This window comes from Hibiscus syriacus, unplaced genomic scaffold (genome assembly GCF_006381635.1).
Source record: "Hibiscus syriacus cultivar Baekdansim isolate YM2019G1 unplaced genomic scaffold, ASM638163v2 tig00111594_pilon, whole genome shotgun sequence".
NCBI lineage: Eukaryota > Viridiplantae > Streptophyta > Magnoliopsida > Malvales > Malvaceae > Hibiscus > Hibiscus syriacus.
Genome location: NW_024063131.1, coordinates 23,665 through 38,853, shown reverse-complemented (window position 1 = coordinate 38,853; position 15,189 = coordinate 23,665). Strand labels below are relative to the sequence as shown.

Sequence of the window (15,189 nt, the reverse complement as noted above, 5' to 3'; positions counted from 1 at the left end):
AGTGATGTTTTAAAAACTTTATTGTAATATTTCGTATGTGCCTATAATAGCCTCAATTGAAACATAAGTTCTAATACTACACCTCTAGTCTTATAAATTACGAAATTTTTCATATTAACTTCCTGAAAATAATCTCGAACATGCCTATCAAGCCATGTTAGCCTCTTCTTCATGCTCAAAACCAAACTTTTGAACCATTTTGAACGCGATTGTTACCCCGATTACAATATCTCTATGCCTCAATATTACCCTCGATTGAAAGATAAGTGCTAATACTAAGGCTCTAATATTATAAATTACAAAAAATTTCATATTAACTACCCCAAAACCCCCTTCAAATATGTCTATCAAACCATTTTAGCTTTTTCTTAATGCACAAAACAAGCTTTGGAACATTTTTCAATTCAATTTTAAATCCGCTTACAATATCCTGTATGTGTCAATATTGGTCTCAATTGAAAGATAAATTGTTAAATGCTACGCCTCTAATCTTATAAATTACGAAAATTTTTAGATAAACTACCAGAAAATACCCTCGAACATGCCTATAAACACTTGTAGTGTAGGTTGGAAATGTATATACCTCGTGTCATCTTAAATCATGAACGCGATAAATTGCTGAAATGATCGATTCAATAACTCGTGTATGTTGAAAACATTTTGATATTTCGATATAACAAATTAAGTTATATGAATTTTAAGATTTTCCAAAAAGATTTTCTAAGTATATTCGATATAATTATTCGAATATCAAAATATTACTCCAAATCTTTCAAATGTCATTTTTAATCTTTACTCAAGTGTAAAATTAAGTTTTAATCTTAAAATAATTTCAAAACAATTTTACAAAATATTTCGAACCATTTCAAAGACAAAAATTCCAGATTGCTCAGAGGGAACTGATTCCCCCTAAGTGGGTACCGATTCCCCCTGAATGGTTTGGCTCTGAGAAAAATAGATTGCTCGGAGGGAACCGATTCCCCCCTGATCAACGGTTGAAATATTTGAATTTTACACTTAGGGAACCGAATCCCCATGAGGGGGTACCAATTCCCCCCACGCTCCAAGCAGAAATATTAATTGTTTTCACACTTAAACGGCTCCAATAACTTCATTAATGATCCCCAACGTTCAGAAGTGATTCAAGGTGTATTTAAACAAGCTTAGAAGCCATTGATCAATAACAAGAAACAAGAACCAAATAGAATCAAGAGAGAATCAAAGATAAAGCATCAAACCTCAAGTTTGAGCATTTCAAGCCTAATTTTCATTCAATATTCATTTTGTTTTCAAGAACACTACTTGTAATCAATTGTATTCATTATTGAGTGTTTTTTCTTTGTTCTAGAATTGTACAAACAATCTACCTTGTGAGGATTTCCTTGTAAGTTTGCACATTTGTATTGTTCTCTTTGGGAGAGAGTGTTCTCAAGAATTTGGGGTATAATTCTTGAGGGTTTGTAAGGTTACTCTTTATCCTCAAAAGAAAGACAAATTTGTGAATTTGTGAAAAATCCTTAGTGTGGATAGCTAAGGTAGTGGACGTAGACTTTGGTTGAGAAAGTCGAACCACTCTAAATCGCTGTGCAATTACTTTCAATTTTTAACAAAAGCTTCCACCAAATTTTTAATTGCCAATTCACCCCCCTCTTGGCCGATTTCGTCTATCGATTAACTCAATAATTGGTATCAGAGCTTGACTCATTTGAAGGTTTAACCACCTCTTGAGTAGATTCAGGAAGAGTTAAATCGATAAAGATGACGTCCACTTCCGATTCATTCTCCATGGAAGAATCCAGACCAATTGACGTGCCTCCACACTTCAATGGAACAAATTATCGTCATTGGAAGAAGCTTATGATGATATTTATCCAAGCATTTGATATGGAAGCTTGGATTATGATCAAGAAAGGATATTCTTCTACTATAAAGAAGGCAAAGAAGTGGAGTGATCAAGAACAGAAGAAAGCTCAACAAAATAAAAAAGCTATGCACATGTTGTGTTGTGTAATTGATTCTAATGTATATAAAGGAGTTTCTTCTTGTTCAAGTGCCAAGGAAATGTGCGATAAGCTTGGGGAGATCTATAGAGACAAGGAAGAAGAAGAACCAATAAAAGTGATGTCTCTATTAGCTCTCACAGAGCCAAATGTATCTTTTAACTCAAATATATCAAATTCAAAATCTTTTAATGAGTTACAAGATGCTTATGATAAATTATTTTCAGAGTTTGAGACCATGAACTCCAAATACAATAAATTGATTGCTAAAAATAATCTTCTTTTGAAAGCTAAAACAGACTTGGAAAATCAAAATGAAATGTTGAGAAAGGAGTTAGAGCTTTCAAAAATAAAATCTGAAAACTTTGAAAAAGAAATTTTCAAATTAAACAAACTTCTTCTAGAAATGAAAATGGATTTTGAAAATCAAAATGAAATCTTGAAGAAGGATTTAGAACTCTCAAAAATGAAATTTGAAAGTATTGAAAAAGAAAATTTCAATTTGAAAGATAAGCTTGAATGTTTAACAAGAGAAAAAGAGATCATTCTAAATAATTCATCTAGTTCAATAATGACAATATGTTCACATCGTCATTGTCATGGTCATAAGGAACATACTTGTCCTTTAAAGAAAGGAAAACGATTTAAAATTAGACAAGTATGGGTTTCAAAAGGAACAAGAGGCATTGAAACTAATGCTCAAGGATCCAAAGCAATTTGGATACCAAAATCTACTTAAATGTCTCTTGTAGGGTGTGTGAGATCAATGGTGATAAAGATGATGATATTCAAGATGCTCTAGCCATACATAAAAAGGGAATGGGTAACCTCTAAACTTAATGTTTTTATTATTTGGTTGCTCATTTAGTTTATGCATGCATGAGGTTTTAAAATGTTGAATTATGTTTTATCTCATGTATGTTGAAAAATATTGTATGATGAACATGGTAATTTTTTATAAACTATAGTTCATCATATTAATTTTTGGTCAAAATTGTTTTTAAAATGTAATTGATATCTCTTTAACAATTGATATCGATTTTTCAAGAACTTTGGTTTTGCAAAATTTTGACCTGAAATTTTTCTTAATGTTTATGCATAGATTTTTTGTTTAAATATTATAAAGTTTTAATGCATAACATTTTCAAAAACTTTATGCATGTGCTCTTAATCTCTATAATCAACATTGCATAATGTTTTTATATATGAATGGGTTAAAAGCATAATCTTTTGAAAAATAAATTTGATAAAAGATACAATGTTTTATTTTAAATGATTGCAAAATTGATTGACATTGCATCTATTTTCGATTATGCTTGTTGGTCATAAAATAGGAAACATTTACATGGTGCATTTAGATTCTATTAATGTGACTAATTTATGCCTAGTTGCTAGGGATGAGCATGATAACTTGTTTTGGCATAGGAGACTAGGACATGCTAGTATGAGTGTTTTACAACGGTTAGTTCAAGGAGAATTGGTTCGAGGGCTGCTTAAACTCAAATTTGATAATGATAAAATTTGTGATGCTTGTGCTAAAGGAAAACAAAAGCGAATTTCTTTTAAATCCATTAATGATGTATCAACTAGTAGAGTATTGCAACTGATCCATTTAAATCTTTTTGGGCCATTTAGAACTACTAGCTTGGGTGGAAAACAATATGCATTTGTCTTGGTAGATGACTATTCTAGATATACTTGGGTTCTATTCTTAAGTACTAAAGATGAAGCATTAGAAAAATTCATCACGTTTTCAAAAATAATCCAAAATGAAAAAAAGTTACTCTATAACTAGTGTTAGGAGTGATCATGGAACTGAATTTGAAAATCTTGGATTTACTAAGTTTTTTAATTCTAATGGTATTAGCCATAATTTTTCAGCACCTAGAACCCCTCAACAAAATGGAGTTGTTGAGAGGAAAAATCGAACTTTAGAAGAAATGGCTAGAACCATGCTTTGTGAAAATAATTTGCCAAAATATTTTTGGGCGGAAGCCACAAATATCGCTTGTTATGTTGTAAATCGAGTAATGATTAGGCCAATTTTAAAGAAAACTCCATATGAAATTTTCAAAAATAAAAACCCTAACATTAGCTATTTTCATCCTTTTGGATGTAAATGTTTTGTTTTGAACAACAATAAAGAAAACCTTGGCAAATTTGATGCTAAAAGTGATGAAGGAATTTGTCTGGGTTATTCCTTAAATTCTAAAACTTATCGAGTATTTAATAAAAGAACTTTAGTTGTATAAGAGTCTATACATATTGTTTTCGATGATAGTCCCCTTCCGAGGAAGGATTATTGTGTGAATGATGATGTAGGCATTATAAATGACATTAGACATGACGTTCGAGAACCATCATCAAAGGAAGAAACAAAAGATGAGGTAACTCATGATCCTCTCGAGAATCCAACCATTGAAGAAAGGGAAGTATCTTATCCAAGAGAGTACAACTATGTCAAGGATGGTGAAATCATAGGTGATCCATCCAAAGGGGGTAAGAACTCGATCTTCTCTTAGAAATATTTGTAATTATGTTGCATTTATCTCATGCATAGAGCCTAAGAATATTAAAGAAGCATTAAATGATGAACATTGGATTATGGCTATGCAAGAAGAGTTAAATCAATTTGAGAGAAGTAAAGTTTGGACATTAGTTGAAAGACCTAGTAATAAATCTACTGTATGTACTAGATGGGTATTTAGGAATAAGCTTGATGAGAGTGGTAATATAGTGAGAAACAAGGCAAGACTTGTTGCTCAAGGGTATACTCAAGAAGAGGGCATAGACTATGATGAAACATACGCTCCCGTAGCTAGGATGGAAGCAATTAGACTGTTATTAGCATTTGCATGTTTTCATGAATTTAAATTAAATCAAATGGATGTTAAAAGTGCATTTTTAAATGGTTTTATAAAGAAGAAGTGTATGTGGAACAACCTCCAGGTTTTGAAGATTCAAAATTTCCAAATCATGTTCTTAAATTAACAAAAGCACTTTATGGTTTAAAACAAGCTCCAAGAGCTTGGTATGAAAGATTGTCAAACTTTTTAATTGAAAAAGGTTTTTCAAAAGACACTACATTGTTTTTAAAGCATAAAGGTAAAGTTTTATTAGTAGTTCAAATTTATGTTGATGGTATAATATTTGGTTCTACTAATGATGTTCTTTGCCAAGAATTTTCTAAGCTAATGCAAAAGTGAATTCGAAATGAGCATGATGGGGGAGCTCTCATTTTTCTTGGGACTCCAAATCAAGCAAAGAAAAGATGGCATCTTCATCAATCAAGCTAAGTACGTCAAAAGATATGCTCAAGAAGTTTGGACTGGAAAATGGCAAACCTCATGACACTCCCATGAGCTCTTCAATAAAGCTTGACTTAGATGAAGGAGGTAAATGTGTAGATGTTAAAATATATAGGTAAATGATTGGATCTTTACTTTATCTAACTGCAAGTAGACCGGACATTATGTTTAGTGTTTGCTTATGTGTTAGATTTCAATCATGCCCTAAAGAATCACATTTACTAGCTGTTAAGAGAATCTTTAGATACCTTAAGGACATTCCTAGTTTAGGACTTTGGTATCCTAGAGACTCTAGCTTTAGCTTGCATGCCTTTTCTGATGCGGATTATGGAGGACGCAAATTAGATAGGAAAAACACCTCCGGTACTTGCCAATTCCTTGGAAATATTCTTGGTTTTCAAAGAAACAAAATTGTGTTGCATTATCTACCATTGAAGCGGAATACATTTCAGCCGGTAGTTGTTGTGCACAAGTTTTATGGATGAAACAACAACTTTTTGATTATGGAATTGAAGTATGTACTATTCCTATCAAATGTGACAATACTAATGTTATTTGTCTCACTAAAAATTCCATCCAACACTCTAGAACTAAGCACATTGAAATAAGACATCACTTTATTAGAGACCATGTCACTAAGGAAGATGTAGTCCTAGAATTTGTTGATACTTGTCATCAATTAGCGGATATCTTTACAAAGCCTTTAGACAAGTAAAGATTTTGGACAGTTAGGAGAGAATTAGGTTTGACTAATCTATCTTCACTTAGTGTTTAAAATAATTTTAGCACTTTAAAGAATAAATGAAAAATGCTTATAATAGTAATTTCTGATTACATTCATTGCTACTAGTTAGGGGGAGTTTATGATTCTTGATGAAAATTAACTTTATGTTCAAATGTAGTTTAAGGATTAATTTGATTGATTGAACATGATTAATTTTTTATATATATGAGTTACCAATACCACTAGAGAAAATTAATTTAGAATTTTGTGTGCTTAAAATCAGATTTTAGCATTTTTTGTGTAGAGGGAATCGATACCCTCTTGAAGGGGAATCGTTTCCCCCTTTGAAAGGGAATCGATTCCCCCCCCCCCCACAGGGGAATTGATACCCCATGAGGGTTCTGGTTTTATCGGGCAGAACCCTTATGTTTTGCTCAAAACCCTCTTCTCTTATTTCTTCACGCAAATAACTCTCTCCATCTCTCAAATCTCCATTTTGCCTCAAAACAACGTTTTTAATCGGAATTCTCTTCAAATATCATCTCCTAAACCTATTGGAATCATCAAAATCGTGCAAACTTTATATAATCTCACTCAAATATAAAATTCTTCAAGGTATTTTTCTAAAACTTCTATTTCATCAATATTTGAACATAGAACTAGTTTTAATTAGTTCTAGGTCGAACTTTAGATCGGGCATTGATTGTTTAGTTATTAGAAACTAGATTTTACAACTAATTTCATCAAAAACGCAAGAATTTTCTAAAATTCTTTGAAATTTTCGAAATAAAAAAACTGTTTTTCAAATTATTGTGTTTTGATTGAATTATGTTGTTGTTATGAAAACTATACATGTATTCATTTTCAAAACCTTATTTTTCAATAAGTTTTTCAAAAACTTTGCCCATTAGGATTGGTATAGAGAACCTTGAAATATTGAGGACTCAATTGAGTTTTGGGTTGATTATTTTGCATACATATGTTTTTAAAATTGCAGGTTATCTTTCCATTTCGATTATCTTAAATCGTGTCTCATAAACGTTCTAGGGCCTCCTCTAGTCGTTCTAGCCAACCTCAAAACTCACCTCCAAATCCTCCACCTATCCCACAAATTCTTATTCCTAATCCCGATGATCCAAATATGACCATTCGCAATTCTTGTTTCAATGAACCCGATCGTAAACAAAATCTCTACTATAGGTTTTGTCAATACTTTGAGTCCTACAAAATCCGGGAAAAACGTATCCCATCTCTTCAAGCCATGCTAGACATCAATTTTCGTCATCTTCCTACTCTTCATGAGTGGAAATTTGACAAACTCTTCGAGCTTGAACCAATTATCTACCATCAACTTGTTCGTATCTTCTACTCTAATGTCGTTTGCATTAAAAATCGAGAGAAACCCTTAACCATAGGGATCCGATCCTATCTTCTAGGATGATTCTTTCATATTGACTCGGAATCCATTGCCAAAGCATTAGGATTAGATAATGAAGGGTTAGACAATGAAAAACTTACGGTAGGATCTCAGTATAAGCGAAGGGATAGTGCAAGTGTTTTAGACCTTCATGACCGTTTTCTTCACCTAATGATCTCTTGGTGGTTTCGACCATCCGGGGGCCGTTACTCTACTCTTCGCGCCTTAGATCTATTTTGGCTTCATTGTGTCCAAAATAATCACAAAATTAACCTTCCACATATTATTTTTGTTGAACTTGTCGAAACCGTAAATCTTGTTCCCAATAAGAAATTGTGTTCTTCTTTAGTTTACGGTTGTATTCTTAGTAATCTGTTTAAAAAGGTTGGGCTTAGAGTTGGTCTTGATGCTTCCTTTCCCCTCAAAAACCAAATCAATCTATTCTCTTTAACTAAATCGGGATGGAAGATCAATGAAGAAACTGGTCTTTGGGTTCGAACCGGTGAGAAACTGCCTGAAGTTGATGACTCCGACAATGAACCAGAACAGCACGAGGAACAAGCACGAGCAGAGGAACAAGCACAACCAGAGAATCAAATGCCTCTATACTTTCAATCCTTTATGGAGACATTTGATTTTCGATATGCTTCCATGGATTCTCGCTTCACTTCCATAGAATCTCATTTATCCACAATGGGAGCTCAACAATTGGAAATTCTCCGGGAGATGCGCACAAACAACGCTTCTATGAATAAACGCATTGATGCACTCTCACATGAGATGGCCGCTATGCGAGCTCATTTTCCTCCTCCCGATCCTCCTACGGATGCTTGATTCTGTGTTATGCTTTAGTACTTTGAACTTAAAGCTCATTATTTCAACATTTTGATGTTCATGGATTGTTTTATTTTGGGTATTTGAATTTGTTGGATAATTGGATATTTGAACTTACATGCTTATATATTTGGTTTGATTTTCACTTTTATTTTGAGCTTAATGTTTATTTTTGCATCATTTACATATTAGTTGTATTATGACCAATTTTTGTCATTTCACATTGTTTATGAATATTAAATTATGGAACTAATGGCTAATCTTTCTCTTGATTGTGTTCTTAGCAGCTTAAGCTATATATATTTATCATCAATTGGCTAAATGATTTCAAAACCTTGTTTAAAAACTTTTAAAAATCTTTTTGATTTAACAAAAATGGGGAGAAATGTGAGAAGTGTTAGAGTAAGGGGGAGTAATTTCAAACTTGATTTCAAAATCTTAAAATTACTAAAATGTTTTGTTATATTAAAAAGGGGGAGATTGTTGAAAACATTTTGATATTTCGATATAACAAATTAAGTTAAATGAATTTTAAGATTTTCCAAAAAGATTTTCTAAGTATATTCGATATAATTATTCGAATATCAAAATATTACTCCAAATCTTTCAAATGTCATTTTTAATCCTTACTCAAGTGTAAAATTAAGTTTTAATCTTAAAATAATTTCAAAACAATTTTACAAAATATTTCGAACCATCTCAAAGCCAAAAATTCCAAATTGCTCAGAGGGAACCGATTTCCCCCAAGGGGGTACCGATTCTCCCCTAAATGGTTTGGCTCCGAGAAAAAAAGAATGCTCGGAGGGAACCGATTCCCCCCCAAGGGGTTACCGATTCCCCCTGATCAACGGTCGAAATATTTGAATTTTACACTTAGGGAACCGATTCCCCATGAGGGGGTACCGATTCCCCCCACGCTCCAAGAAGAAATATTAATTGTTTTCACACTTAAACGGCTCCAATAACTTCATTAATGATCCCCCAACGTTCAGAAGTGATTCAAGGTGTATTTAAACAAGCTTAGAAGCCATTGATCAATAACAAGAAACAACAAGCAACTAGAATCAAGAGAGAATCAAAAAGAAAGCATCAAACCTCAAGTTTGAGCATTTCAAGCCTATTTTCATTCAATATTCATTTTGCTTTCAAGAACACTACTTGTAGTCAATTGTATTCATTCTTGAGTGTTCTTTTCTTTGTTCTAGAATTGTGCAAACAATCTACCTTTTGAGGATTTCCTTGTAAGTTTGCAAATTTGTATTGTTCTCTTTGGGAGAGAGTGTTCTCAAGAATTTGGGGTATAATTCTTGAGGGTTTGTAAGGTTACTCTTTGTCCTCAAAAGAAAGACAAATTAGTGAATTTGTGGAAAATCCTTAGTGTGGATAGCTAAGGTAGTGGACGTAGACTTTGGTTGAGAAAGTCGAACCACTCTAAATCGTTGTGCAATTACTTTCAATTTTCTGCAAAAGCTTCCACCAAATTTGTAATTGTCAATTCACTCCCCTCTTGGCCGATTCCATCAATCGATTAACTCAACAGTGTACCTCACGTCTTGTATAGCGTGAGGTCATTAATAGACGTTAAATTGTATTATCTGAAAAGTGTTTCTACGTTAGAGGAGTCTCGCGTCCTATAGAACGTAAGGTCTTTACACGTGTTTTGTAAGACACGAGGTAGTCCTACATGTGCAGTTTAGGAGTATTTTTCCAATTTAATGCCGTTTGAGGTATGGGTGTGCGAAAGAATTCGATCCGTTAATCCATTCCAAAAATTCAGATATCCGATCCGTTTTTTTTTTCATTTTCAAATAGTTTAGATTATATATTTGAAAAAGCATCGAATAATCAGATCGGATACGGATCAACGAAAATTGACTTTCAGATTATCTGAAAACCCGATTAAAAATTGGGCCCTTTGGAAAGTTTAACTAGATAACCCAACAATCCAGCTCATCCAACGCCCCTAACCTGCTAAAATTTTAATCCAACTTTTAAATAATAATCTTTTAAAATTCCCACCCTAGTAGTAGCCTTCCTCCATTGTCCAGTAGTTCACATCCAAAGTAGAATGTTGGAAACTGCATTTTGGAATCAATTCTCTTATTATGTTTTCTTTACTCTGCTGTATATCCCATTTAATGGGAAATATTGCACGAAACAATGGAGGGAAAATGCTTTAATATTGTGAAACAAATTTAGCATCTTCAAAGTATTAAAACTTAAAATATATCAATGAAACTATTTTTCTTGTACGATGAAAGAAATTTAATGGTGTTTCTCACTTAAAAAATTGAAAATTGTATCATCAATATTATGATAAGATATCCGATTTTTTCGGATCGGATACAAATCATAATTTTAATGATTCAAATTTTTTGGATATATAAAATTTCGGATCAGATAATAGACGTATCTGAAAATGCACACTCCTATTTTGAGGGTTGTTTGTCTAAAAAATGAATTTTTGAGTTTTTGTCCATAAAAAACCTATTTCAATGGTACCAATTTATAACTTTTTTTATCTATAAAGACGTAACTGCTCGAATCTAGAATTGAGAATAATCTTCCCTTATACCATTGAGTCTACTATTTATCTGTGAGACATTTTTTTAAAAAAAAATCGAATATTTATAGACATTCCATTTGTCTATAAATAGCATGCAAATATGAATTGTGTCTAGCAATTTCGGCTTTTGAGTTTTCTCGAGGTGGAAAATTAGAAGTGGAATGGATTATTGAAGAGATGAGCTCTGAATTTGAAGCAAGGGCAACCGAAAAGACAAGTGATTTAAATTGGAGTATATATATAGGAGCTGATACTTTTTCTTTTGATCGGTTACTCTACAGTTAACACTCGATGAGGAGCATGTACTGAAGAATTGAAAAGGATGTTGGGATTTTCAGAGATTCAGTTATGTCAAGCCCCAAGAGAGGAAAAGAAATAAGAACATGAAGAAGAAAGAAACACTTTCTAAAAATATATAAATCAGTTTGTACCTAAATATATGCGTCACCTCTAATGCACGAATGGGGTCAGATAAATGCGGGTTAGTTATACCTGGCAAGGTCGAGGAGGGATCGAGGGCACGGTCGTGGTTGAATCAAGCTGCCATTGACTTGGTGGCTGCAAGGACGAACGCCGGAGGTATTGGCTCTGTTCTCGTTTCCCAACATGGAGGTTGTTTCCGATACCTGTGTCTCTGCTTTTAGAATCCGATTATGTTTTCTTCTCTTGGCCGCCATTGCAGTGACCATCATTTCCCTCCCCGTGGAACAGGAATTTTCCTTTTCTCATAGATACTTCGTTTCTCCTTTTAGTAATTTGAGGATCAATTGTGCTGGACTCTATTTTTTGTGGAATCATACACCCATAATTATTTAGTTTCATCTTTTAATCGATGGTGATGTTTTTGAATGAATTAAATAAGATTGATGCTCTGCAAATGTTGAAGAATTTCTTGATCTGGGTAAAGGAGGATCTTGGGCAATGGGGTCCTGTAATGATGTAAGTTAATTAGTACTACTTTGTTATTCATGATTTGCCTTCATTTTTATTTATTTAGGGTGTAAATTATTGTTTTTCTTCTCATATTCCTCAAGATTATTGCATGAACAGTCTAGCGTTTCATTTAAGTTCAAGAATTTTTAGCAGAAGTTGGGAATTTGCATTTAAAATTCCGGCATGATCAATAAATGATAATACTGGTACTGCAAGAATTGCGGTAAACAATGGTTATTTACTTCAATGCTGTTTATTGAACTTCATTTGTGTGCATCGAAACTTGTATTTCTTGGCATTTGCCTACATTCCTCTCACAGTCCTTGCTGTACCTGCTGCAGTTCTTACCTTGAGTTTGCATTACACTTAGATTAATATAATTATGTTAGGAGTATTATTTTTTGAAACCACATTCAATTGTCTTCTGGAGAGCAGCTTGGGGAAGGTTATCTGTTCGGGCTGCCTGTGGGTTTTATTGCTGATTCAATTGGTTCTATGCTAGGCGCTACGGTTGCTTTCATTTTTTGCAGAACAGTTGAGTCTTGCTGCCGGGATGTTATGCATATGAGCACCTATATATATATATAACATGAGCAATAATAAGCTTTAATGTCTTTCCATTTCCTTTGTCTGGCAGATTGGAAGATCATATGTAATCTCCAAGCTTAGAAATTACTCTAAGTTCCTAGCAGTTGCTATCGCAAGTGAGAGATCTGGGTTCAAGGCATGTGTTCTTGGTCTTTTCTTAGCTTATTGTGCCTGCATGTTGTATTTATCTGGTTAATCTGTTGCCTCTTCTTGTTGTTGTCAATTTTATTTATGTTCATATTATCTTAAATTAAATGCGACAAGGCTATCATAAAGAAGTTATGAACTACTTGAATGACAATGACAGATGGGCTTTAGCCTTAAACTACTGCATTAATGCTTTAAGGATGTCCCAATGGAATGGGTTATACTATGCAGGTAAACCAGTTCTAATGAGGTCTGGATTTTGCTTAATTGCATTTGTTAGTAAAAGTACATCATTTTTCATATTTAGCAAAAAAAGAAAAATCATTTTTCATAATTGCATTTGCTTCCTGCAGTATAATTTGAAACTCTGCTGTAAAATTGTTGACCATTTTCTTGTTTCTGGTTGCTTAACGAACAGATAGTTTTTCTGCTTCGACTTGTTCCTTTATTGCCATTCAACATGTTGAATTACCTCCTTTCGGTGACTTCGGTCCGTTTGGAGGAGTACGTTTTGGCATCCTGGTTGGGATTGATGGTATTCAGTCCTACATCTTTCTTTTTCATTTATTGCAAAATGCTGTTGGAAGACAAAGTTACTATTGTTATTACCATTGCTTTGATATTACTTCTTAATGTTCTTTTTTTGGTCGCACCTTGTTCAAGCTGTTAATTGTCGCGTTGTTTCTTATTACAGCCAATTACATTTGGGATGGTGTATGTTGGAACAACTCTAAAGGACCTTTCAGATGTAACATACGGATGGGATGGAGTTTCCCCAAGTCATCAGGTATGTGTTAAGCTCCTTTCTCTGTTAACATGTAATATTTCACAAAACCATAAGTTTCTGTCAATTGTATTATTGACCTTTGTCTGCTGATACAGGTTATTATGGCGTTCGGCTTCATTATATCCGGTAAGCTCGCACCGCCTCTAGTTTTTACCTTGCTTAGAAATTTAACATGAAGAACAACGGGGTAGATATTATGGTTGTTTTTTAAAATAATTTCTTTTTATTTTATATTCATAGCGATTCTGATATTTTTCATAACTGAAGTGGCCAAGGGTGCTTTGGAGAAAGCACTGGCTGAGAGTGCTAAACAAGAGATGATTTTAGCTCCATCAATGCTCCCTATTGTGGCAGATAATTCTGCCATTGATCTTCACAGACCTTTTGTAATCGGGGGCGGAAATGAGAGACAGAATCTTGTTTGATGTGAAGCTGTGAAAGGCCTTGGCAACCTAACAGTATTTGTATATAACATTCATTCATTCCTTCAAATCCAACCAAAACTCTGAATTAGAATTCCAAAATCCAATTTATTTAGAAATTAAGTATATCAATATAGCACACCTGTTTGTGGCTGACTATGATACTTGAATCTTGCCTGTTGCCGGTTCTAAAGTCAGCCAGTCACCCACCCACTTTTGTGCATACTCTCTTCACAAGGCATAATAGAATTCGAAACACGATCCGAATTCTTACTGCCAAAAGGACTCCCGATTTCAAGGCACTAGCTGATGTCTCCTCTTGAATCAAAAAGCCACAAAGTTGCTTTTCAGTGGAGCTGGATTTTCCTTCACTTCGATTCGACATGCTTTGGTTTAGGCAATCTCCAAAGCTTTGAATGGTGCCGATATTATTGACAGAAAGAGGACAACACCAGATGGCTACCTTCTTGTAATTGCTCTAAACTTCACTTTGTCTTTTTCTTCCTTTTAGGACTCGTCTTCGTGTGGATACTATCGGATATGTTGTTTACTGCAACGCATTGCAGGTTGTGCTCCCATCTGCTAAATCTGGCGTAGAATTAAAGCCACAGGTTGATGCATTTAGTAAATATGGTGCAGAAGGCGTCATTGCTTCAGGGCCTGCTCCTATGAAGTCTGGGTTTGATTTTGCTAGCCCATGTTTCTTCCCAAGAAATGCCATAAAACAGGTACTTTATTCTCGCATATATATATATCACATTTCTGTGACTAGGGTTGTAAACGATCCGAATCGAGTTCGAGTATTGTTCAGCTCGATTAAATTTGAAAATTCACGAGCTTAAAATTATCAAGTTTGACTCGAACTCGAGATAAAAAATTGAAGTTCGATTAAAACTATCAAGCTTGACTCGATCTCAAGATAAAAATTAAAGCTTAATTTGACTTGAAAACTCTGCGAGCTTAAAGTTTTTAAGTTTAAGTCGAAATCAAAAATTTGAAGCTCGATTCGAGTTCGAAAAAACTTGAACTCAAAATATTCTTAGATTTAGCTAGATTTAAGCTCGAACTCGAACCCGAACCCTATATTAATTTTTTTAAAGAACAACATATAAATGCTAATATTATTAATAAAAAATAAAAAAATTGAATATATTATTCTTTTGAGTTACTCACGAGCTTTCCGAGTATCTCCTGTTGGTTTAATCGTGGTTTAAATACTTTTTCTATGTTAAAATTTGAGATTTAACACACTTACTTTAATTTAATATAATTTGATGCCCTGCTTTTATAATTTTATTATTAAATATAAATTGATAATTTGGTTGAAGTGATGGATTTATGTTTTCTGTTGATAACTTTGTACAATAAAGATAGCTATTCTTCCATGATATCACAACAATGACAAGCATTAATACTTTGCTCCTCATGCTTCAATGAAATTTTTGTTTTAGCTCTTTTATTAT

General features: G+C 33.5%; 1 protein-coding gene across 1 annotated transcript; it reads left to right on the top strand.

The window, feature by feature from the left end:
- The first annotated feature begins 11,310 nt into the window (after positions 1-11,310).
- Positions 11,311-13,490, top strand: LOC120165730 (TVP38/TMEM64 family membrane protein slr0305-like). The gene is made up of 8 exons (XM_039175188.1): positions 11,311-11,445; positions 11,712-11,788; positions 11,999-12,131; positions 12,218-12,316; positions 12,420-12,506; positions 12,936-13,052; positions 13,212-13,304; positions 13,400-13,490. Exons 1-8 carry the CDS (start codon positions 11,311-11,313, stop codon positions 13,478-13,480), a joined length of 822 nt encoding a protein of 273 aa, XP_039031119.1. The 3' UTR covers positions 13,481-13,490.
- Positions 13,491-15,189: the final 1,699 nt, after the last annotated feature.

Excerpts from the sequence above, each read along its gene's own strand:
- LOC120165730 (XM_039175188.1), top strand. The coding sequence starts at position 11,311 with ATGGGGTCAGATAAATGCGGGTTAGTTATACCTGGCAAGGTCGAGGAG. Across the intron at positions 12,132-12,217 it reads TACCTGCTGCAGTTCTTACC|CTTGGGGAAGGTTATCTGTT; the intron begins TTGAGTTTGCAT and ends TCTGGAGAGCAG. Across the intron at positions 13,305-13,399 it reads GAGTTTCCCCAAGTCATCAG|GTTATTATGGCGTTCGGCTT; the intron begins GTATGTGTTAAG and ends CTGCTGATACAG.